At 38.7% G+C, this 25,690-nt stretch overlaps 1 protein-coding gene across 2 annotated transcripts in view; it reads left to right on the top strand.

The window, feature by feature from the left end:
* GLG1 (golgi glycoprotein 1) overlaps window positions 1-25,690 on the top strand; it is a 107,619-nt gene that overhangs the window by 54,609 nt on the left and 27,320 nt on the right. For both annotated transcript variants that reach the window (XM_084906684.1, XM_084906683.1), the window contains 8 exons: window positions 2,314-2,529; window positions 9,400-9,603; window positions 10,456-10,527; window positions 12,463-12,646; window positions 15,254-15,468; window positions 20,575-20,696; window positions 22,047-22,148; window positions 24,211-24,364. In XM_084906684.1, coding sequence (XP_084762810.1) covers window positions 2,314-2,529; window positions 9,400-9,603; window positions 10,456-10,527; window positions 12,463-12,646; window positions 15,254-15,468; window positions 20,575-20,696; window positions 22,047-22,148; window positions 24,211-24,364 — 1,269 coding nt within the window. The remainder of the gene's footprint in view (window positions 1-2,313; window positions 2,530-9,399; window positions 9,604-10,455; window positions 10,528-12,462; window positions 12,647-15,253; window positions 15,469-20,574; window positions 20,697-22,046; window positions 22,149-24,210; window positions 24,365-25,690) is intronic.

Genomic DNA, 25,690 nt, shown 5'->3' with positions numbered 1-25,690 from the left:
TGAGCCAAACCAGTTTCGGCTATTCATAGGTTTTAAAAGAAGAAGATAGCTAGAAACTAGACTCTAGAATCTCTCTCTCTCTCTTTCTCTCATACACACACACACACACACACACACTTCTTTATAATGTGTATGTAATGATGGCCCTCTTATAACTTTTGGGGGATGCTTTGATTCTGTAAAAGATTAAGGTAACATGGACACTTCTCCCTTCCTTGAGGGAGATTATATCAGAGTCAATAAAAATAAATATCAGGAAAAACATAGTTGCCAACTAAATATTTTATTCTACATTTCCTTCCTGACTTTCTTAATTTTTAGAATCCTACTTCCAAGGACAAAAACAATATCCTAAGAATACCTGCAAATTACAAACCAAATTTTAATATACCCCTACCCCCATGATTGAGCCAAATACTATTTGCTTTCCCCAAGCCTTCATGTCAAAAACAGAGTGGATCTGCACCCCAGCCACTTCAGAGTTTACTCCCACCCATAAATATATCGATGATTTAATGCTGTTTTTTGCTGTTAATCTTAGGCATTTTTCTCTTGTCATATTAAACTTTTATCCAGTAGAATGGTTGAAGAAAAGTATAAACTTCTCATTCAAATACCAAACATCCTATTGGCAGTGAACTGAAATACAAACAGGTACTATATCTCTGTATTTCAGTAAAATCTCAAGTGATTAAATGTAAATAATAAGTTTAATTTCTTCTTGGGGTTCAATCCAAACTGTGCTCTTGTTCTTTCTTCTGATTTTTAAACCCAGGTGTCTACCACTACCCTGTTGTGTGTGTTTTTGTAATACATGTTTTTTTCAGGAAGGGTGAGTGAGAGAGATAGAAACAGTATTGATGCAAGAGAATCATTGACCAGCTGCCTCCTGCACGCCCTCTACTGGGGATCAACCCTGCAACTGGGACATGTGACCTCCTGGTTCATAGGTCTACACCCAACCACTGAACTACACCAGCCCAGTGAGATTTTCAAGGAGCTATTCCTCCTTTCACTTTTGAAACTGAACACTGTTTTGCTCACACAAAAATATCCTTTTCCTGGGAATAATATTGATGGCCATCTTTTTAGGCATTACAGAAAAACTCAAGGTTAGACTGAAAGAATTGCATTTATCTTGACTGTTGAAGATCTATGCTGCCTCTTGAAGCCAGTATGAGACTGTTTACTTAAATGCCAAAGTTTACTTTTTTAAAAGTAAACACAACTTTCTGTCTTGAACTGATTCTTTGACTTGCTCTGGAGTTAGACATAAAGAGACCCAGTGGTCTGTAGGATAATAAGTGTATGGTATATCCTTCACCCAGCACCTTTAGGAAAGAGATTGTATTTGTTTTGCCCTATGTACATATTTACAGTAAGTGATGTAATAGTGGAGAATGGTCTCCATTGGTTTCAAAAAACCAAAATATTCCCTTCTTATTTATATTCAAAATAGATATTTACATTTGTCTCCCTCTTTTCAAAACTACCATTTTTGTGGGGTTTTTTATTTCTTTAAATGTAATAATAGGCTTTTTTCAAGCAACTGTCTTTGCTTTATAATTTAAGCTTGTAGCCCTTTTTTATGCCTGAATTTCAGCCTTTTGGGGCTAATTTGCTTCAGTAGCATTTGTGGTTTGGTGTGCACTTGTGTGCTTGACCCACTAGATCACATGTCTAAACCTCCCACATTAATTTACAGAGGCCTCCCCTTCCCAGACTTCTTGCCAAACTGCACTGAACATTTACACATGATTCTAGTCCAGCCATCGTGGAAAAGCTGAGATTTTACTAAATTAAAAAACACCTGTCCATATTTGTAGTTAGTTCAGAACTCATTAATGTCATGTCAAGAAGTAATATTATGCCTTTCCTCCTTCCTTTGGCCATTAGGTTTACTTCATGATAATAGTTTGCTATGTAGCTTGGCTTGGGACATGCAACCTGACTTCAGGTCTGCACCTGTTTTCCAGACCCATTCTCTAGATTAATCTCCTTATATTCTTTGCATGCATAAAGGGATTTCTCAGTAGAGCCATTTAGAATGTTAAAAGTTCCTTTCAATTATATGTCAATAAAGCTGAAATTTTTAGCAGCTCTTTTTACTCCGTTTGGACATGAGTTCTATCTAGCATTTGTATATGTATGTATTTTCTTAAAAAACACATTGGTCAGGTGTTTTCTAGAGGGCACAAACAGTATGAGTAGGCATGACACACTATCAATAGGAAAATATCATTCTTTCTTTCTTAAAAGCTGTTTGATGTGAGAATAAAACACTGTGTAAAACAGCCACTTTCTTTTGAGCAGATTAAAGAATGTGCTGATGAACCAGTAGGAAAAGGTTACTTGGTTTCCTGCTTGGTGGATCACAGAGGCAACATCACGGAGTACCAATGTCACCAATACATCACCAAGATGACGGCCATCATTTTCAGTGATTACCGTCTAATCTGTGGCTTCATGGATGACTGCAAAAATGACATCAACATTCTGAAATGTGGCAGCATTCGGCTTGGAGAAAAGGTATGTACTTACGTACTACACTGGCTTCACCAGAGGGGTCTTAGGAACTTGGGAAATGAAAAGCTTTGTATAACAAGCATGCAAAAAATTTAGGGCTAGAGGTGGCCTTAAAGTTGAAGTCCAGACAGCCCCAAGGTCTAAGGCTAATTGACCTGTGAATGCATTTTATCTGTTTGTGACAAAAAGTATAGAGAGGTAGGGGAATTAATATCTGCTAAGAGTGGTGTTACCTCCAAAATATTAAAACACTTGGTGGTTCCCTGTAACAATCTCTGGCAGAGCATTTTGTAGTCTTGTGGGAATAGTAGTTGGGTTAAGAGACGCTTGGATTCTCAAAACTTTCTCTGCATATACCTTGTTGTTGCCATAAAAATCACTCAGCCCCAATCAGTGTAGGTCAGTGGTTGAGCTTTGATCCATGAACCAAGAGGTCACCGGTTTGATTCCTGGTTAGAACACATGCCCATGTTGCAGGCTCAATCCTCAGTGAGGGTGTGCAGGGGCATCCAACTGATGTTTCTGTCTCATTGATGTTTCTTTCTCTCAGTTCCTCTCCCTTCCTTTCTCTTTAAAAATCAGTAAAAAAAAATTTAAAAATATCACTCAGAGCACCAGTACAAAAGATAATATTTATTTTTAAAAGACAATATTTAAATATTAGAAAACTTTAAGATATATGAAAGTATTCCTAACTTGTCACAAGAAAGGTACTTGACAAATGTGATGTATTACCTTCTCAGAAGAACTAGTTTTAGTAAAGACAGGAAAGAAAACTACCTAGCTTGTTTCTTCTTCCTTAATGATATCTAATCTTATTTTTGTCCTTATTAGTCTCTTGTCTAGAAGGTCAAAATGGAGGTTTGACCAGTATTTTTCTGAATTTGTTTGCACAGAAAAAAAATGAAAGAAACTTCTGAAAAGTAACAGATGCCAGTGGGAGAGGTAGTCTGGGGCGGGTATGTCATCAGCTATTAATTGCCACTGTTCATTTCACTCTTCAGGAAATGTTAAGAAAAATAAAATCCATTTGTCTCTTTGCCCCTGTTTGTTAAGTGCACCAGGCCTTGCAGGCTTCTCTCACGGGGGCCGAGGGCATAGTATTGTATGCCAGAGGTTTTAGTGCTGGTTATTGTCTGACTGTCACCGAGTAACCTTTCCTTCATACCAGCACAGGGCTCTGGCCCTTTCGCAGGGCACTTGAGGCTATCTTGAGAGCACTGTGAACTTTGCAGGCAGCTAAAAAAGGCCCGGGTTTAATAAAGAAGGCAGACTTTTTTTCCTTTCCCAGCAGATTCTAGAAATGGCACAAAAGCACTAAGTCACCCTGATAATTCAGGAAACTCCTCTGACGACTTACATTGGGTATTGGAGATTATATCCAGTTTCAACCCTCACTCTTTAATATCTTCACCTTCGTGTTCCAGACACACTGTTCAGGAATCAATGATGACACTTATTTATATTTGTGATTAGGTAAGGTGGACCATTATAATTCACCTCTCTTTGTAGTAGTTCTTCCCTGTTGACTGCCAAGATAATCACTAGTTAACTTCCCACTAGCAATCGGAATTGTCAGTACAAAACCTACTTTCAATGGCATGTACGAGTTAAGTCTGCAGTGACTGAAATGATTGCAGAAAATGCTAGAACCCAAAGACATGACAGTGAGGGCTGTTTTTAGCTTTGTTAAAATAACAAAAGTTGTGGTAAGTGCCAAAGATGGTGACATAGATAAACACCTGAACTGTTGCCTTGCACAACAATTTCAAAACTACAACTAAAAGACAAAACTGACATCATCCAGAACCACAGGAAGGCTGGCTGAGTGGAAATTCTACAACTAGAAGGAAAGAGAAAAGTACACTGAGACTCACAGGAGCTGCAGCAGGCAGAAGTACGGAGGCGCTCTCACACGTGGAGACAGCTGGCAACTGAGTATGTGGCTGTCTTTTTCAAGCGGGAGGGAGACCAAAGCTCCCGACTGCTCTGAACTCCAGTTCTGGGTGAGACTCTGGGGACCTAGACTCATACGTGAAGAAACTGGACTGTCTGGCAGTGGGCGAAACTCGAGAGCAGCTTTCTTTCATAGGTGCTTGCCTCAGTTACCATGGGACACTGAGACCCAGGGGCCTCTTAGGGCAGGGCTGACAGGAAGCCATTGCTGTTTGCTCTGCCCTGAGACTCCACCCCATTTAAGCAGAGCGCAGAGGCTTTTGCATATGAATGGCCTGGTCCTTTCAAATCTAAACTTACCTAACAAAATACAGCTAAATCTGAGAGACCCCGAACATCCAAAAGAAGGCCCAAGGCCCTGCAGCAGCTTGCACTGCTTCACAGCTGGGCCTCATCTGGGCACCTCCAAAACCCAAACAAAGAAGAGGAATATGCAGATCTCTCTGTAGCTCCTGCTGGGTGGCCTCAGGCAGAGGCTAAATTAGCACCTCCTTGGAGATCCAAGAGCCAGTGTACCCAGGGGTCAGAGTAGAACCATCCACATTACAAATCCTCAGGCCCATAAGGGACACAATCGGGGGCAGTCTCAGTGAGCACCAAAGCCCCACTGAAGCAAGTATTGTCTCATAAGGGTGTCTCCAGCATAGATGTTCTTCCATTGTAGACACAGCTGATTCTCACAGCCAATTGGCTTGGAGGTCAACTCCTACCAGTGATACCAACAACAATCAAGGTTTAACTACAATAAGACTGTGCACATAGCCCACAAAGGGGTGCACCAAGAGTGTCCACCTCAGGTAACTGGGGAGGCTGAGCCATGGCCCTATAGGACACCTAGCACACAAAGCCACCCTATCAACTCGGGGAAGCAGCCAAAATGCGGAGACAAACAGGTCACAAATGACAGAAATGGAGGAAAGCAAACTATTGGATATAGAGTTCAAAACCACGGTTACAAGGTTTTTCAAGAATTTCCTAGAAAAGGCCGATAAATTTAGGAGACCCTTGAGGATATGAAAAAGGACTAACTAGAAATTAAGCATACACTGTCTGAAATTAAAAATAATATACAGAGATCCAACAGCATACTAGAGAATCACAAGAATCAAGTCAAAGATTTAAAATACAAAGAAGCAAAAAACACCCAACCAGAAAAGCAAAAAGAAAAAAGAATCCAAAAATATGAAGATAGTGTAAGGAGCTTCTGGGACAACTTCATGAGTACAGTGGTGCCTCGCATAACGAACGCCTCGCACAGCGAATTTTGGACAGGTTTTTCATGAAACCATCGGCCAAAAAGCAGAAAATGGATGAAGATGTGCAAGATTCGGTAGACTCTACTTAGTCTGTCTTAAAATTAAAAAAATGTGTGTTTTTTTTTTAAAAAAAAATTATGTTTTTAGATGTATCTAAATAAAAATATGTCATCTTAGCATATTTTATGCTACAGAACGAATTATTTTTTTTAACATGTATTGTTATGGGAAAACGCGTTTCACATAACGAACTTTTTGCATAACAAGCTTGCTCCTGGAACGAATTAAGTTCGTTGTGTGAGGCACCACTGTACCAACACCCGAATTATGGGGGTGCCAGAAGAAGAGAGAGAGCAAGATACTAAAAACCTATTTGAAGAAATAATGACAGAAAACTTCCCCCACCTGGTGAAAGAAATAGATTTACAAGTCCAGAAAGCACATTGAACCCCAAACAAAAGGAATACAAAGAGGACCACACCAAGACACATCATAATTAAAATGCCAAGAGCAAAAGACAAAGACAATATTAAAAGCACCAAGAGAAAAACAGTTACCTACAAGGAAAGCACCCATACAATTGTCAGCTAGATCTCTCAACAAAACTATGTAGGCCAGACAGGAATGGCAAGAAATATTCAAAGTGATGAATAGCAAGAACCTACAACCAAGATTACTCTACCCAGCAAAGCTATCATTCAGAATTGAAGGGTAGACAAAGAGCTTCACAGATAAGAAAAAGCTAAAAGAGTTCATCACCACCAAACCACTATAATATGAAATGCTGAAAGGTATTCTTTAAGAAGAGGAAGAAGAGCCAGAACCGGTTTGGCTCAGTGGATAGAGCGTCGGCCTGCGGACTGAGAGGTCCTGGGTTCGATTCCGGTCAAGGGCATATACATTGGTTGCAGGCACATCCCCAGTGCGGGGTGTGCAGGAGGCAGCTGATCAATGATTCTCTCTCATCGATGTTTCTAACTCTCTCTCTCCCTTCCTCTCTGTCAAAAATCAATAAAATATTTTTTTTTAAAAAAAGAGGAAGAAGAAAAAGGTAAAGATAAAAATCATGAACAACAAATATATATCTATCAACAAGTGAATCTAAAAGTCAAGTGAATTAAAAATCTGACAAACAGAATAAACTGATGAATGTAATAGAATTGAGCATAGAAAGAGTGGACTGACAATTCTGGGGAAAAGGGGAGTGGGGGGTGTGGGAAGAGACTGAACAAAAAGGGTATACCTATGGATGAAGACAGTGTGTGGAGGCGGGGAGGTAAGGGCAAAAGGTGGGTGGAAACCGGGTGGAGGGGAGCTATGAGGAGGGGGAGGAAGAGGAACAATTGTAATAATCAGAACAATAAAGATTTGTTTTTAAAAATACGTAACAAAAGATATCTCTATGAACTATCAACATGCATATTTTGGTTATTTTTATCTTTTGCTATACCTACCAGTTAGGTGAATTTCTGTTTATACCAGTCACCCCAACTCTGGCATCAAAAACTTGCTTGTATTTTGGGGACAGTAAGATGACTCATGCCTGCCCTTTTGAAAACATGTTCCTTCCTATATAATCCACTCCGGTGCTACAGCCAAATTTTAAAAAGGAGGCATGTGCTCAGCCCTTTTTTGCCTTTTCTAACTATAGTTTACTTCTGTGTAGCTGATTATTTAGATATGAAAATTATCCTGGAAAATTAATGAGTCAGTTTCTGACCACAGAAGAGAACAGAACAGGCTCATCAATGTCAAATTTGTTGCCACTGAAGCTTGCAAAGTCCTGTGTGACTGGCTTTGAACTGACCTGCTCTAAAAGTCAGAGAAAGGGTCACAGATAACCTGTTTGCACCTTTCTTTGTAGGAACATATAAATGCCATGATTTCAAAATTGTGATTTTTTAAAAATGTTAATATATATAAAATTTAGAACAAAGACTATAAAGATCTTTAGAATTTTCTAAATAAATATTGTAAAAATGAAAGTACAGCTCTCTAAAAGTAAAGTGTAGTAAATGATTTCCATTGACCGCAGAGAAAATAGAATGTGGCATTGCATACAGGAACTTAATATAGACATATGCCACATTATTACTACTTTTATACTTTTTACTCAGTAATTGAACATTCCCTGCTTTTAACCAATTACCTTCAATAATTCAGACATTCTTTTCCTCTTTGGGTAGTGATGGAGATCTCAAAAGACACCAGAAACATTGAAATAGAGAATTTATAGCAGGTGAAAGCTGAGTTCTTGCCTGCTTTTTCTTTTTATCCTCACCCAAGGAAATGTTCCTGTTGACTTTAGAGAGAAAGAGGGAGATGAGAGGGAGAGGGAGAGGAAGAGAGAGCCTTACTCCAGATTTCTGGGGTTTATGTTCATTTTTCTCTCTATTGTTATCTTTTTTTTTCCTTGTCTCTAAGAGTTTTAACTGTTAAGAATTAATCTCCAAAAATCTTTTTTATCATCCCAGGTTTGTAAGCATTAGGTAGAATCATACAGGAAGTTCTATAGAACCCCAAGGTCTTAATTAGGCACCTTACATTCTGCAACTCGAATGAGTTGATAAACCCTCTAAGCTGTTTGCTCATCTGCAAAATAGATACACCACTCTTATCCCCGCTTCACCGGCGTGTTAGGAGAGAACATGAACGTTTTCATGTAGCTACTCGGAACAAACTCTATCAAACAAAATAGAAAAAGTACTATACTTTTGTTGTTGTTGTTGAATTGAAATTTTACTTAAAGTGGATGTTTCCCTATCTGGTTTAAGGAGTCTTTTTATTATGTACAGATGATTTCATAGACCTGGTATCTTACCATAATTAGATTTTATGTGTGTGAATGTGTAAATAAGTGGTAACACTGTTTTTCTTCTGCTTTGATTTACTGTATTAATGGTTATACCTCTCAAGTTATTGAAGCATATCTTTTGAGTATAGAAAATTAGGATATTTGAATAGAAAATATTCAGGGGAAGTTTCTCATGTTTTGAATGAATGAACGCTTGTGGATGCAATGTACAATTAAAGGTAACGGATGGCTTTAGGAAAGCTCTCAAAAGCAGATTGTGTAAAGGGTGGTAATCTTGTTAAAATTGCAGTAAGGTAATTTCAAAACATGGAAGTGAATATGCAGGTTGTATATATTTGCGTCTTTGTGAGCAGTGTAGAATAGAAAAAAGGAGAAACAGGGTCTCTGTAATATATTTTTTCATTGGACTCTGTGACTTGTTTTCATAACTTGACTAAAAGCACTATTTCTTGGGAAATACCCTTCAGAGATAAATGAACAGCGATTTCTGCAATGTTATTTCAGGATGGACATCAGCTATGATCAAACATTGGGCTAATGTGATCCTTTTAAATATTTCTGCCATTTTAAACTTTAAAAACTCAGGTTTCTATTTCCAGTGCTAACTGAACTATACTTAATTTCCCAGGACCTCTGTTTCCATTTGTACCATGCAAGTATTACATTCTAACCAAAGATGATTGAGGACATTTTCTATAATATGTGGTTGGTTCCCACCTGATTTCTCAATAGAACATCAATAAGCTAACTATATGTTCAAGTGTGTTGTTGTTTTTAACCAAATGATGTGTATTTGAAAGTTATTGTGGTGAGAGTTTTAAAATGTTAGTATCCTCACTATTTTAGGATGCGCACTCACAAGGTGAAGTGGTATCATGTTTGGAGAAAGGCCTGGTGAAAGAAGCAGAAGAAGGAGATCCCAAGGTTCAAGTCTCTGAAGTCTGCAAGAAAGCCATTCTCCGCGTGGCTGAGCTGTCCTCCGATGACTTCCATTTAGATCGGCATTTATACTTTGCTTGCCGAGATGATCGGGAGCGTTTTTGTGAAAATGTAAGTCAGTTCAGAAGCTGTTCTCTTCTTCCTTTTCTTTTTAAATATTTTAAAATACTCTACTCCGGGAAACAAAAACTTAACACAAACATCACATGTAGAAAAGCTATTAAAACTGGAAAGTGGAGTTGGCCTCAGGATAACTGAAAATGACGCTGGATGCTCACCTTTGATTTAACATCCAGTTAACATTTGGCTTCTGACAATCTCCACATTTATTTTTTCTACTTTATCTAACTTCTCATCAGTTCTTGGGAGTCTTATTTTATCTATAGGAATCCTGGTTTACCAGGGAATCCCATTCACCTCTATTCCGTGACTAAAACTTTGCCATATTACATGTTTATATTTTTGGCCAAGATTTAAAAAAAAAATAAAACCACACAGGTGGCTAACTGTTAAAACCAAATCCCTGATTACTACCCACAGACCCTAAGGAACAACTGAAAGAGAAGAATCTCCATCTTTACTTGGGAGAACTGAACATGACTTGTGTATGTTCCCACTCTGCCTGCTGTTTTAATATAACAGCTTTCACCATCAAAGCCATTAATTGTAAGAGTTTTATGTTGTAAAAAGGAAGGCTCATTGCCACTTCTCTTGATTCCTTAATTAACAGTATATCTGGGACTAAATGACAATAGTCAAGACATATAGGAAACAAATTTTTATCTTTACTGCAGGCACTATTTTCTTTCAAATGCTACTAAATTTTATAAATGGCTGAGCCATTTGTTCATGTGTACTCACATTGTATTAATTTAACAAAGTTCTGTATAGGATTATGGATACTGCCTAGCATAACTACTTATCTAATAATCATTATAATAATGGATATGTTTCACCTTGTAGACACAAGCTGGTGAAGGCAGAGTTTATAAGTGCCTCTTCAACCATAAATTTGAAGAATCCATGAGTGAAAAGGTAAGTATTATTTTAAAACAGACCATTATTTTATTAATTTCTTTACACACACACAAACACACACACAAAGGCCTGATGCACAAAATCCATGCAAGAGTAGGCCTTCCTTTCCCTGGCTGTCAGCACTGGCTTCCCTCCAGCACCCAGGACCCAGGCTTCCCTCGCAGGGGGAGGTCCTGCCCACCCACCACAGCCTGCCAGTGGCTCGGGCTTCCCTCTGTGGGGCGATCATGGGACCGTGGCCAGGCCCCCGATCAATTGCATCGCATCCACCTTAGCTGGCCTGGCACCAGTGGGTGTCATAGTGTGGTCCTGGATGGTCATTCCACTGTTGGGCCATTTGGTCGATTTTCATATTAGGCTTTTATTATATAGGATATTCTTTTTATTGATATTAGAGAGGAAGGGAGGTGGGGGGAGAGAGAGAGAGAGACATGAATGATGAGGGAGAATCATTGATTGGCTTCCTGCACCCCCTGCAATTCGGGCATGTGCTCTTGACGGAAATCAAACCCGGGACTCTTCAGTCTGCAGGCAGACGCTCTATCCATTGAACCAAACTAGCTAGGGCTTATTCATTTCTTAAAAACTTTCTCACATCATCTCAAATAATATTCTTACAAACCAATACCAAAATAAATGATTGGTAAAGCGAATCCTTTTCGGAGGCAAGACACTTGGCTTTTAGTAGGGAACCAAAGCATATTTTGCTTAAGCCAAGAAAATGAAGCTTTATTTGTGATATCTGAACATTGGGAAACCAATTTGGAATCAGTTTGGGGAGTAAAATTGAAAAAAAAAATTTTTTTAAGGGTTTTTTTTGTTGTTGTTATTGTTTTTTTGGTGATTTTTTTTTTTTTAGAGAGGCAGATATAGAAACATTGATGTGAGAACAAAACATCAATTGGCTGCTTCCTGCACCCTCCCTATTGGGAATTGAGCCCAAAACCCAGGTATGTGCCCTGACTAGGAATTGAACCAGCAACCCTCTGGAGCATGTGGCAATGCCCAACCAACTGAGCCCCACTAGCCAGGGCAAAATGGAGAATTTTATATCAGAATTACACTGAAGTCAGTTCTACATACTTAGGAAGTTTAGACTAACCAAACCATTGTGCTTCATAGGTATTGGCTATTTAATATTTCAGCAGATGTTTCATTAAGCATTCTCATTACTCTTAGTATTCTGTACCTGGATGAATGCAAAAAAATTTTAATTACCTTTAAAAAGTAATTATTATTTTTAATCCTGTCATTTTCTTTTCTGTGCAGCTGAAGAAATGTTTTTCATTTTCAGTTCCTTTACTATTGAGTAGTTATATTTAAAAAGCATAAGCCCAGTAGGCGTGGCTCAGTGATTGAACAATGACCTATGAACCTGGAGTTCGTGGTTCAATTCCCAATCAGGGTGCATGCTCAATCCCCAGTTGGGGACTTGCAGGAGGCAGCCAATCAGTGACTCTTTCTCATCATTCATGTTTCTATCTCTCCCTCCCTCTTCCTTCCTCTCTGAAACCAATAAAAAAAAAAATATTAAAAAATAATAATAATAACTAAAAAGTATAGAATTGAACTTCTAAAATGTTATGTTAGTTTCTACTTTGATTCTGGTGAAATTTACTGTAGGAATATTGTTAAATAGGAAAAGAACACTTTTTCAAGATCTTGTATTAGAATCTACCAAATACGTATGTGTTTAGGACAACTACTGCAGCAACCATCGGCAGTTCACTGTAGAAATCTAGGGGTCCCCACCCATTTACCTTTGCCTCTTGTCACACGAGTTTAGCATGCTTGTGTTACGTTTTAACCAAGCTTAAAGAGCATCTTGGTAACAACTGCTGTTGTTGACATGTACTTGTCCATGAGAGAGACATGGGAACAGCTGAACCACCTGAGCAGACTTACAACTCTCTCGCTGCCTTCTTTATTCAGTGTCGAGAAGCACTAACAACCCGCCAGAAGCTGATTGCCCAAGATTATAAGGTCAGTTATTCATTGGCCAAGTCCTGTAAGAGTGACTTAAAAAAATACCGGTGCAACGTCGAAAACCTTCCCCGGTCCCGGGAAGCCAGGCTCTCCTACCTTCTGATGTGTCTGGAGTCAGCTGTGCATAGAGGTGAGAGTTTATTTCTTTTTATCCTTTATATTCCTTCCTGGATTTACATTTTAAAGCTTCATGTACCGTTACTTTTCACCCATATTTGCTCTTTTGAGTACTGCTGTGCCTTGTTATTTGAGAGGTTTTTTTTTTTTAGGAATTGAAGGGTTGGCATCCCTACACCTTGTTGAAGGCCCTTCCCCTTAGCTCAGTAACCTCCAATTTTGTTTTTCTTTATATCTCTGCTTGCTTTTTTTTCCCCCCTTTTACAAGGTAAAAAATATTTCTCAAATCCAAATATTTTAGTATTTTAAAATACTTAAAGGGTGTGGCAAATATAGGTTTACGGTTGTTCATATGTAAAATTAATACAATAATTAATAAATAAGCCCTGGCCAGTGTGGCACAGTTGGTTGGTGCACCATACACCAAAAGCTTGCCAGGTAGATTCCCAGTCAGAGCACACATCCAGCTTGCTTGTTCAATCCCCCATTGGGGTGCACATGGGAGGCAACCAATTGAAGTTTCTCTTTCACATTGGTATTTCTCCCTCTTTCGCTCTCCCTTACTTCCTCTCTGAAATCAATTAACATATCCTCAGGTGAGAATTAAAAAATAATATAAATAAATAAATAACAATACAAAATGAACTCTGTGTTTTGCATACTCACAACTGTAAACCTACTTTTGCCACACCCTGAACTGTACCACATTTTTAGGACAGAGTATAATGATTTAGCAGATGAGCTTGGGTCAGAGAAAGATAACTTCAAGTTATGGCTCTATCACCAAACTCACTGGCTAGGTGTCCATTGTTTCTATTTCTTAATTTCTCTAAACCTCATTTTTCTTATCTACAAAAAAATAATATTACCTATGTTGAGGAGTTCATATGAGGATTGAATGAGGCTATTTGGCATAGCACTTAGTATACAATAAGTGATAGGTAATGTTGTTGTTATTATTATAACAGTGATGATGTTAAGAAATTAAAAGATGAAAGTATTATCCCACCAAGCCAGGTTGTCTTTAATATTAACTGTAGACCACAAAAATGAAATTGCTACCTCTCATTGAATAAATGGTGCTGGAAGAGTTGGTTAGTGATTAAAAAGTTATGTGGGGGGAAAATAAGTCATTAAAGAAAACTCTGAACTTTTTGGTAAATTTTTTTCATACCTGGATGTTTGAAAGCAATGAAATAGCAACTAGAGGCAATGTATGGTCTTGGACTTAATACCAAACAAAGGGCATTTTGGAGATAACTGGGGAATATTGATTATGGTCTGCATATTAGGTGAATCCTAAAATGAACAGAGGAGATTATTGACTAGTAAAGGCATATTATAAAACAGTATGCATAATGTAATCTAATTTTGGTATTTGAAAAATAGAGAGTTAATGTCCTTAAACTGCAAATTGACAAGAAAACAAAAAAGACTCAGAGGATATGAACAGATAATTCAGAGAAGTTATATAGATTGTGAAGAGAAAAAAAAAAGACTGATCATATTGACAAAGATAAAAAAAACTGGGACATTGCTGATGGGAATTTAAAGCGGTATAACCACTTGGGAAAATAGTTTGCCGGTTTCTTAAGAAGTTAAACATACATCTCCCATCTGACCCAGCCTTGTAACTTCTAGGTATTTGCCCAAGACATGAAAGCATATGTCCATGTAAACTCTTACACATGAATACTAATAATAACTCTATATGTAATAGCCCCAAAGTGGAAATAACCCAGGTGTTCATCAGTAATTGAAAGGGATAAACAAATTGTAGCATATCTATATCATTGAATAATATTACTTAGCAATAAAAAGGAATGAAGTGTCAATACATGGATAAATCTTAAAATAGTTATGCTGAGTAGAAGTCAAACAAAAAAGAGCCCATATGATATGGTTCTATTTATATAGACTTCTAAAAATTACAAAATAGTAAACTAATCTATAGTCACAGAAAACAAATCACTGCTTGACTGTGGTTGGGGTTGGGGTTGGGGTTGGGGTTGGGGTTGGGGTTGGGGGTGTGGAGAGGAAAGGGAGGGAGGGATTACAAGAGAGCATAGGGAAACTTTTTGAGTTGATAGGTGTGATCAGTATCTTAATTGTGGTGATTGTTTCACCAATGTATATGTATATGAAACTTACCCAGTTGTATACTTTAAAAGTATAGTTTCTTATATGTCAGCTATACCTCAATAAAGCTGTGTTTTAAAACATTATTTAAGTTTTCCCAGTTGGCATTTATAGCTGAAGGAAGGTGGGAAGCTACAGTGAATAATTTAAATGGTAGTCTCCACAAGCTTTTACTGTGGGCCAGTAGAGATTATTCTTGGCTTTTGTTTTTACCCAAATAGTTACCTTGTTGATAAGACTTTCATTGATAAAACATTTGCATGGTTAGTTTAGTAGTATAAAATCTGTATAATGCAGAACACTGACAAGATAAACCCTAGTCTCTGGAGTCTTAAACTCATTAAAATTTTTGCTAAATTCTAAGCTTTTCAGTCTAGATAATAATGTGACTGGTTTATTCTGGGGGGAAACGTGTACTTTCATATGTGGTGATACTTGAATCTAATGCCACCATAATGTTATGACTTAAATCCTAACTTAGGGCGACAAGTGAGCAGTGAGTGCCAGGGGGAGATGTTGGATTACCGCCGCATGTTGATGGAAGACTTCTCTTTGAGCCCTGAAATCATCCTGAGCTGTCGGGGGGAGATCGAGCACCATTGTTCTGGATTACATCGAAAAGGCCGAACCCTCCACTGTCTGATGAAAGTAGTTCGAGGGGAGAAAGGGAACCTTGGAATCAACTGCCAGCAGGCGGTAAGGAACATTTTCTACTGCCATTTTGAATGTCACATTTTATCAGCTGAGGCGCCTCTTTCTGACACTGTCCCAACTGTATCTGGATCATTTATGATATCACAGTGAATATCAGGTACTAAGAAGCAGACATGGAATATTGTCTCTCCAGGAATATCATAGTAAGAATGTGGATTTTGCTGCAGAGCAGAAGTTTGAGCTCATCTATAATAATAAAAGTATAATATACTAATTAGACCAGAGGTCCTTCCAGACAAAGCTGGGGCTGTGAGGGAGGGAGGCCTGGGTCCTGGATGCGGAGAAAAGCTGGTGCCAAAGCCAGTGCTGGCAGCTAGGGGAAAGGAGGTCTACTCTTGCACCAATTTCGTGCATCTGGCCTCTAGTAATCAATAAAAAGAGCTATATACTTAAAGGAATAGATAAAATGCATTGTTTGCTAGAATTTTTTTTTAAATATATATATTTTATTGGTTTTTTACAGAGCAGAAGAGAGAGGGATAGAGAGTTAGAAACATCAATGAGAGAGAATCATCGATCAGCTGCCTCTTGCACACCCCCTACTGGGAATGTACCCGCAACCAAGGTACATGCCCTTAACCGGAATCGAACCTGGGACCTCTCAGTCCCCAAGCCGATGCTCTATCCACTGAACCAAATCGATTTCAGCATGTAGAATTTTTTTAAGGTAACTTGCTAGATTGGATTGACTAAACTCATAATCAAGGCAAATCAACCTCTAGTACATCAGCAAAGGTGCTCCACCACAAGGGAATTTTCCTGTCTCAGTGTGTTTGATTGAATTGAGGCTAAAAGAGATCTGAAATGAATTGGGGTTTTCTGTTTCTTTTTATTGCTGATGTTCAGGTGATGAATTCCAGGATCAAGAAAGCATGTTGTTTTCAAATTATACTATCTTTTCTGGTTAGACTAAGGCAGTGGTCAGCAAACAGGCAACTCTTTGACACCTTCAACAAAATACCACATGCGGGTGCGCACAAACAGTGCGATTGAAACTTCGTGGCCCATGCGCAGAAGTCGGTTTTAGCTCTCCAAAGAAATTTCAGTTGTGCTGTTAATATTTGGCTCTGTTGACTAATGAGTTTGCAGACCATTGGACTAGGGCAACTGTATGTAGAAGGATCGTTCTTTTCTGATTCCTGGTCAGGGCCCATATAAGAATCAATCAATGAGCCTTCGCTGGTTTGGCTCAGTGGAAAGAGCATTGGCCTGTGGACTGAAAGGTCCCCAGTTTGATTCCGGGGACCTTTCAAGCGCATATTGCCCGTGTTGCGGGCTCAATCCTAGTGAGGGCGTGCAGGAGACAGCCCTTCAATGATTCTCATCATTGATGTTTCTATCTTTCCCTCACCTCTCTCTTACTCTCTGAAATCAATAAAAATATATTTTTTTAAAACCATCCAATGTATGCATAAGTAAGTGGGACGACCAATTGATGTTTCTCTCTCTAAAATTAATAAAAAACTTAATAATATAGTTAAAAAATATAGATACAGTGCCTCAGTTTCTATTAGATTAAATTAGAAAGTTGAAGCTTTGTCCTCAGAGGAACTTTGAAAACCCATAATTTATTAATCTTTTATTTTGTTGTTTGCACTTCTTTTAAATATATTTTATTGATTTTTTTTTTTTTTTACAGAGAGGAAGAGAGAGGGATAGAGAGTTAGCAACATCAATGAGAGAGAAACATCGACCAGGTTTCTCCTACACACCCCCTACCAGGGATGTGCCTGCAACCAACATAAATGCCCCTGACCAGTATCGAACCTGGGACCTCTCAGTCCGCATACCGACACTCAATCCACTGAGCCAAACCCATTTTGGCTGTTTGCACTTTTATTAAAAATTGAATACTACTTGAATTTTATTTTTCTGCTAATCATGTAAAATCACAATTTTTAGTTCAAAATGCCAAATTTTCCATAGAATTTTGATTTGGAATAAAATTTCACCTTAGCTCCTATTACCATGACCCAGAGTAGACTGTAATTATGCCTCCCATGGTGGGAAAAATAGACAAATGTAGTCTCTTCCCCAAAAGACCAAGCCTAGAGACAGAAAGCTTCTGGATATAGTTCCTCAGGAGCAGTCCTTGCTGGTGATTGTCCGAGGAAAGAAACCTCTGTGACAACGTATGTGCCTGAGCCCCAGACCAAGAATTGATCAAGACACCCTCTATTTGCATTTTATCCTTAATGCTGCATGGGAAGAGGAGGAGGTGCTTAGGAATAAACTTGCATATTCTTTACTGAGGTGTACAGAAAAAAGAAAATAAATTGGTTAGACTTTATTTAAAACCATCTAGTTAACCTCTAGCGATTTTTGATATTTAGCTTATTGAAAGAGCTAGTGACTCAACAACCTGGAGGATAAATAAGCACCGCCTGCCTCTTCCTTGTGCCCAGAATAAAAGTGCTTTCCAAACCTAGCGCTCAAGCCTTCAATAGTGAGTTATGTGGCTTTGCCCACATTAAGTTTAGCCAAGTGGGAAACAGACATAAAAACTTGGGTTTTTATGAACTCGTGGTTTTTAGGAATTGAAGGAAAAGGAATAATTTTTTGTTTTTCCACTACATTATCCATCCTCAGTCATAGGGAGGAATGCTTTGAAGTAGTATATTTTGGGTGGGTTTCCTTCTTTTTCTAAGTTTTCTTCCCTGATACAGTAGACTTTCATGCCTGACTGTGGTTGACCATTGATTTTTCTCTATTTGCTTGGCTGTGCTTTGATTTAGTGATCTCTTAACAAGTAGTAAACTATGAAGCATAAAAGCAAGTGTTACCTTAATGAGTACATACTTTGCCAAATGCAGCAGAAGCAGGAACTTACTAAACTCTCTGTGGTTATGGCTGAACGAGTCTGGGCCCAGTCTTTCCCAGGCCAAAGGTGACTGTCCAGTCTAATCTCTAGACTAATCATTTCCCAGAAGCACTTCCCCAGGCTTTTCCTAAACAGTCAGGTGCTGGAGTAGATGTGTAATCATGTAGCAGTTTACATTCTTAGCACTAATTTCCCACACTGTTGTCACTGCATTCCATAGTGACAGTGATCCCCAGTGTCCTTAGCCTACGAGAGTCTGTAGAGCATTCATTGCCTCCTTTTAGTCGCTGCAATCTGGTGCTTTCATTGTGACTTCTCCAAAACGCCAGTCAGTCATGAGTCATGGATATTTAACTAATACAGTTCTTGCAGAGACTTTCAGATTCCCATGATGCTTATAATTTCCCTCAGAAAAAAAGATATATTTATTCTTTGTCAACAAATGTCATTACTAAAATCGATAATCCTTTGACAGTAGTCTTCCCACCAACTAACCACAGCATTTTGCAGCTTTTCTAAAATGCCACCAAGAATTGGTATAAATAACTTTCATCCCAGAATACTGGAAATCTTTCATATACCTCTCATCTTGAATATTGACTTATTTTAGAATAGATGGACTGGGGTTTTCTTTGTTCATTTCCTTTTGTTCTGCATTCTGATCAATATGTGATGGGGTCAGTACTTTCCTAGAGCCCCTGTGGTATTGTAGGTCAAATGCATGGGAATCAGAGAAAGCTCTGAAAGAGAAAGGCTAAATCTGTGACACAAAAGGGATTCAGGTCTTCAACTTGGAAAAAAAAAGGAACTCCAACCAGGATTATAGTTTTCAGATGTGCTCTCTGTTATTCAAGATTCCCACCCCAAAAGACCATCTGCTACCCATCTGTAGTAATAATGATCTTTTATATCGGTCAAATGCTTGCAGCTTATATAACCTTCGATATATTCTTATAATACTCTGCAGTTAAATAAACTGAAACTTAAAGGTTAATCAAACGCCCACGTTCTCAACACTAATATTTGACAGAGCCAGAGCTATTAACAGAAGTCAGGTCTCTGTTCCTTAATTTAGAACTGTTTCCTCTGTACCCCAACTGCTTTTTCCTCAAAGAGAGGGGAGAAATCCAGGGCACATCTCATACTTTTGCTTTATTTCATGATTAAGCATGGACTAAGCAAAAGTAAATGTTAAAGACTATACTCTCATTTTCAATTGCATAATGACAAATATTTTTTTGTTTACTTATTAGCTCTGGATTATCCCTTGGTTATATAAAAGAGAGTTGAGGAAAAATAAGTATAAGTGTCATATACTTTTTTTTGTAATGAATATTTCTTACAAGCTAAATGAATCTCACATCTATCCTATATAATAAAAAGCCATAAGCATAATGACCAGAATGACGGCTCAACCAGTCATCACGAGGTGCACTGACCACTTCTCAGTGCCCCCTTTCTTAACCCCCACCCCACCCCAAAGCAGTGGCTCATGGCAGTGGGCGGGCAGTGAGCTATGCACGTGTGATTTCGTGCGCTGGACCTCTAGTCTTTAATATTTTTTTTTTTATTGTATGAAATTTTTGTTTTATTTTATTGATTTTGTACAGAGAGGAAGGGAGAGAGATAGAGAGTTAGAAACATCGAAGAGAGAGAGTCATCGATCAGCTGCCTCTTGCACACCCCCTACTGGGGATATGCCCGAAACCAAGGTACATGCGCCTGACCGGAACCGAACCCGGGACCTTTCAGTCCCCAAGCCGACGCTCTATCCAGTGAGCCAAACTGGTCTCTCTAGTCTTTATTAAAGCAGAATACGCTTGTTGAAATGCAGGTATCTTTGCAGCAAAATTTAAATTTTAGATTCTTAGTACCAAAGTAGGTTTCTAACTGGAAATTATTTACTCTTCTCCACTCAATTCTTGCTTGGCCCCTAAGTGTCAGATTTAGTCATCTGATTAATACATAGGCAGATGTAAAGGAAGGGGAGCCTTTATATTGTAAAGACCATTTGTTTTGCAAATGTCCATTGATGATTCAGACTGGTAGGCATCCATCCTCACAATGGCTTAAACAGGAAGACTCCATCAGCAAGGTGGAGAAACCAGCTGGAAGGTATTGGGCAAGAGCTCTTCTCCTTGGCCAGTGACCCTTGTAGTACCTTGTGATATGCCAGACTTGGTAACTGATTGTAAGAAGAGGGAGCATTGCTCTTCCCTGATGTGTAACTGATTTACTTCCTTCTTTTTGTTTTTTTTTAAATCCAGCTTCAAACCCTGATTCAGGAGACTGACCCTGGTGCAGATTACCGCATTGATAGAGCTCTGAATGAAGCTTGTGAATCTGTCATACAGACCGCCTGCAAACACATACGATCCGGAGACCCAATGTAGGTTGTCTGGTTTGTGGTATTTATCCATGCTGTATTTTATTTGGCAGTGTAGCACAGGGAACATCCCCTCAACATCATAACTGGAATTTTGTTAAACAGCAACACATACCAACCTTTGTTAAAACTAGTATGAGAATTAAGGCATCAGCTCTGCCTCGTCCGTGATGTAGAGGCCCCTAGACCCAGCATTGTGATGATATTGTTGACAGGGACTGAGCATAGATGGGTCTATACGTTAGGTCACTGCATAATTCCATTTCATGGTCAAATCTCAGGATAAAGTGACACATGCTTTGACTCTGTATTTTTTCATCCTGTTTGTATATTGGTTCATATATATTGGCTAGTTGATCACCATCAGAGAGTAATTAATTTTCATTGAAATATAAAACAAAATGTGGTGGTTGGATAAGGGACTCATGGGCAAAATGAACTCTAAAGTTATATACAAGACCTAGGAAAGCTGTAAAATTCTATACTGAAATATTTAAATCACATGCATTCGTTTTCTTCCATATGATATGCAAAGAGCTCTTAAAAGCAGGTTGCAAGTAAGAATAGTTTTCCCATTGTAAAAAAAAAACAAAACCCTTTATACCAAACAATAAAATGAATGTAGACCTGTTGTCATTGTTCTGCTGTGCATGCACTCCTGCTGCTCATGCTGTGGGAGGGGATTAAAACAAGATAATCTTCCGTAAAGCTTTTTGTGTGGTTGGAAAAGATAGACAAACACACTTACGGCTAATAAGCATATTTACCAATATAAAAATTATTGCATTAACTATAAAGGGGACAAGGAGAGGGAGAAGTAAACGGCTGCAGATTAAAAGAGATTTAATGTACTATCAAAATCCAATGTCTGGACCTTTTCTGCATCCTGATTTGAATGAACATGTAAAAAGAAATGAAATAATTGGACATTTAAAAAAATTATTTTGGTAGGTAATGATATTACGTTCTCATTATAGAGAAACATGCTAAAGTACTTACAATGGAATGATTTGCTTCAAAATATCAGCAAGGGGGTACAGTTAAAGCAACCTGGGCCATAGGAAGAAGATAAAGCTATGCGAAGGAAAGCTGTGTATATTGGAAAGCGTTCATGATAAACAGTTAAAAATAAAGCAGCTGCACAGGATCTTGTGCAAGCTGAGTCCTAAGTGCTAAGTGACTCTCAAGCTGATAGAAGGCTTAATCTCTGTCAGGGCGAGTAAGTGCCCGCTGGCCCTAGGAAATGGCAGAATGGCTTTTTCTACAGACCAAGGGACTACTAATGTGAGAATTCTGCACATATTGTCGGAACTCTTCTGTCGTGTTACAATTTCACCCCTGTTTTATGCCCAGGATCCTCTCGTGCCTGATGGAACATTTATACACAGAGAAAATGGTAGAAGACTGTGAACACCGTCTGTTAGAGCTACAGTATTTTATCTCCCGAGATTGGAAGTGAGTATTTTGAAACCATTGTAAGTGTAAATCTCAGCCTGTGTAGTCAATATCCCTTGTATTTAAAAAAAAAAAATAATTAATAGGAATTTGTTTTTGTTAATTTCTGGGATAGCCAACAACTTTAATCCCCGAAAAACCTCTTTTTTACTTTCAGAACAGTATCTAAAAACAGAGGCAGCCCCTGCAGTTTGTCCCTAAGTGTCCCCATTCACTGCTACTTTGTGTTTTGTTATTTTTAATACATTTTTATTGATTTCAGAGAGGAAGGGAGCAGGAGAGAGATATAGGAACATCAGTGATGAGAGAGAATCATTGATCGGCTGTCTCCTGCAGGCCCCACATGGGATTGAGCCTGTGCCCTGATCGAGAATCAAACCATGACCCTCCTGGTTTATAGGTTGACACTCAACCACTGAGCCATGCTGGCTGTGCTTCACTGCCACTTGAGAAGTCAGGATCAAATGTTTTGATACCACAGATATCATCTATCTAGAGAGAACTTGGGCACCTTTGGGGCAGCGGAAGCGTCTTCAAATATGTTCCTAAATAGACAGTAGTAGCACTTTTATTTTTATTGATTTGTACCGGGTATGGGAATTTGCTTTTATTTCTTTAACTATTCAAAGTTATTGAATTTCTTCTATCTTAAGAGGCTCTTATCAATAAGTAACAACTTGATTCTCTTCTGTTAGCCAAAAAATAGGGGGAGGAGATGAGATAGAAGAAGGATCTGCTATTACCATCAGAATCACTGTAATTTACTGGGTGCAATTCCCTCCTCTCTCGAGGTCTTATTCTCCCTTCCTACCTCCAAAGCAGCCAGTAGGATCAGGCTGCTCCTGCTTCCCACATTCAGCTGCTTCCTGATCCAGTTGTTTAAGTCACTGTACTTTGGTCATTAACTTTTTCTGGGTATTAATAGATGCTTTACTCACATGATTTACTAGACTGATTACTTGAAAATTCCATGTGTTTCTGTTTCTGTTTCCTAAAATTTGCTCTGGAAAAGACTACAGAAAGCTGGATGGGAATTTCCTTGTACTTACTCAAGCCATCTAAACTGAAAGAGCAGAGTTTACTGAGTTTAGAACCTTAACAAAATCATGTTTTTTCCTCTTTTGTGATTCCTTCACCTGTGATCAAAAGATGCTTCACAGTCATAAAAGCTGCTCATTAAATATTATTAGCCTTTTTCCTTCCATTAAGTAGCACTCCTTCAAAATTGATTTTATGACGTGGACAGAATTAAGCATTCATTGATCTCAGTCAGAGAAGCAGCAGGCTCATTGCCTAACGCACCGTCTTCAGAGTCAACATTAAATACCAAGTTTTTTTTAATTGATAAGCATATTCAGGTAAACTAAAATTGTATTACCTTGCATAGGAAACAGAAGAGGAACAGTTTTACTAGAAAGGAAGTTGAAAGAGAGATTCTGTTTATCTTGCCATTTCCTGCTCTTACCAAATCTAGTGTATCAGGTAGGATTGAACTTCATATATGCTTAGAAAAAAATACTGAGTAAAAAGTTGTGGATTGCCTGCTGATAGCTACAACCCTTATTTTCTCATTTTAGCCAGGGCATGTTAGTGCTGAATCTGTTACTGAAATGTAGTGTGCCTTACATAGCCAAGATAACCTCTTTGAGATAGAACTTAAGTCTTCTGTACTAAGGTTAACAAACTTCTGCAGATTGACCACTGTATGTTCACAAAGAACAAGTTCAAGAATATACTTTTGCTTACCTGCTGTCTCTGCTATCCTGGAGATGATTATTAAAATTATTGTTTTTTAAATCCTCGCCCGAGGATATGTTTTTATTAATTTCAGAGAGTAAATAAGAGAGAGAGAGACATTGATCAGTTGCCTCCCATATGCACCCCAACCAAGATCAAACCTGCAACCTTTCAGTGTATGGGACAATCCTCCAACCAACTGATCCACCCGGCCAGGGCTGGAGATGATTATTAATGAGTAGACAAGCACATTGTAAAAGCCTGGGCATGTGTTAGAAGGAAGGGTATAGTAAGAGTGGTTATCTTTTAACTCTTATCTTTATAGGCTGGACCCTGTCTTATACCGCAAGTGCCAGGGAGATGCATCTCGTCTCTGCCACACCCACGGCTGGAACGAAACCAGTGAATTTATGCCTCCCGGAGCTGTATTCTCTTGTCTGTACAGACATGCCTACCGCACGGAGGAGCAGGGCAGGAGGGTATGCGTCATAGTTGACTTCATTTCTCCTTATTGTCTTTTGTTTTTTCATCAGTTTGCTATACATTGTTCTGGTTTCTGGCATCCTAGGAAAACTTCGTTATTATTGTATCTGGGGGGAGGGTCGCTGCACTACAAAAGCTTCTTCACTCAGTGAGTGCACACAGAGTGTCCTACCAGCTCCTTTCTGCCTGAGGTTATGTTTTAACAAAGTGAGTCAGGATATTTCCAGCTTTTTCTTTACTGAAATCTAAATCACAAATACACACTTAAGTTCTGCTGCCTCCAACATTATTTGGCTTTAAAGATCCATTAGAAGCTCTTAGCCAAGACATAAATTGTTTTTCGTCTCCTGCTCTTGGCATCGGGACACATCTCGCCTGTATTCCTAAGCCTCTCTCATAGCACACTAGTTGTGTGGAGCAGAAACTGCCATACACCAGGCTCTTGGTACTTGTCTGCCCTGGATGCCACCTCTTGTTGGGATATTTACGTGGGTTATCTCTCAGGCAACCTTTACTGCCTTGTGGTGCCACTTGACGTGCTGCTTGCTCTCCCAGATGACCTTTTAAAGCCTTCTGAGGTACTGATTGCATTCCAGCCCTGCATTCGTTACAGAAAATAGAGATGCTATCATTTCACATGCATGCAGATACCCCTTGTGGGCTTAATGCAGAAGTCTGACTAAGAGCAGTATTCAGGAGGAGGAGATCTAGGTAGAAAGAAAGCTTGTACTGCAGTCTAAACCCAGCTTTTATACTGCTGTGTAAGAAAATATGGGAATTTGCCAAAACCGGTTTGGCTCAGTGGATAGAGCGTCGGTCTGCGGACTGAAAGGTCCCGGGTTCGATTCCGGTCAAGGGCATGTACATTGGGGGTGTGCAAAAGACAGCTGGTCGATGTATCTCTCTCATCGATGTTTCTAACTCTCTATCCCTCTCCCTTCCTCTCTATGAAAAACCAATAAAATATATTTAAAAAAAAAGAAAAGAAAAGAAAATATGGGAATTTGTTGTTACCTTTTTCTTCATATGATGAGCTTGTCATTAATCCCAGGAGCTGGCATCTTGGTAATCACTATAGACGGAAGTCCCTGTCTTAACAAACAAACAAAGGGTTGGTAGCTGTCTTTTTAAAATATGTATTTCTTTTAAAAATTGAGGTGAAATTCATCTAACATAAAATGAACCATTTTAAAGAGAAAAACTTCATAGAATTTAGTATATTGACAAAGTTATGCAACCACAATATCTAATTCCAAAACATTTCCAAAAAGATACCCCATGCCCATTAAGCAGTTACTCTCCATCTCTCTCCCCGCCACCCA

Source organism: Pipistrellus hanaki (genome assembly GCF_964339955.1).
Source record: "Pipistrellus hanaki genome assembly, chromosome: 15".
In the NCBI taxonomy this organism is placed as follows: domain Eukaryota; kingdom Metazoa; phylum Chordata; class Mammalia; order Chiroptera; family Vespertilionidae; genus Pipistrellus; species Pipistrellus hanaki.
The sequence above is the reverse complement of the archived record's forward strand: the minus strand, read 5'-3'. Positions and strand labels throughout refer to the sequence as shown.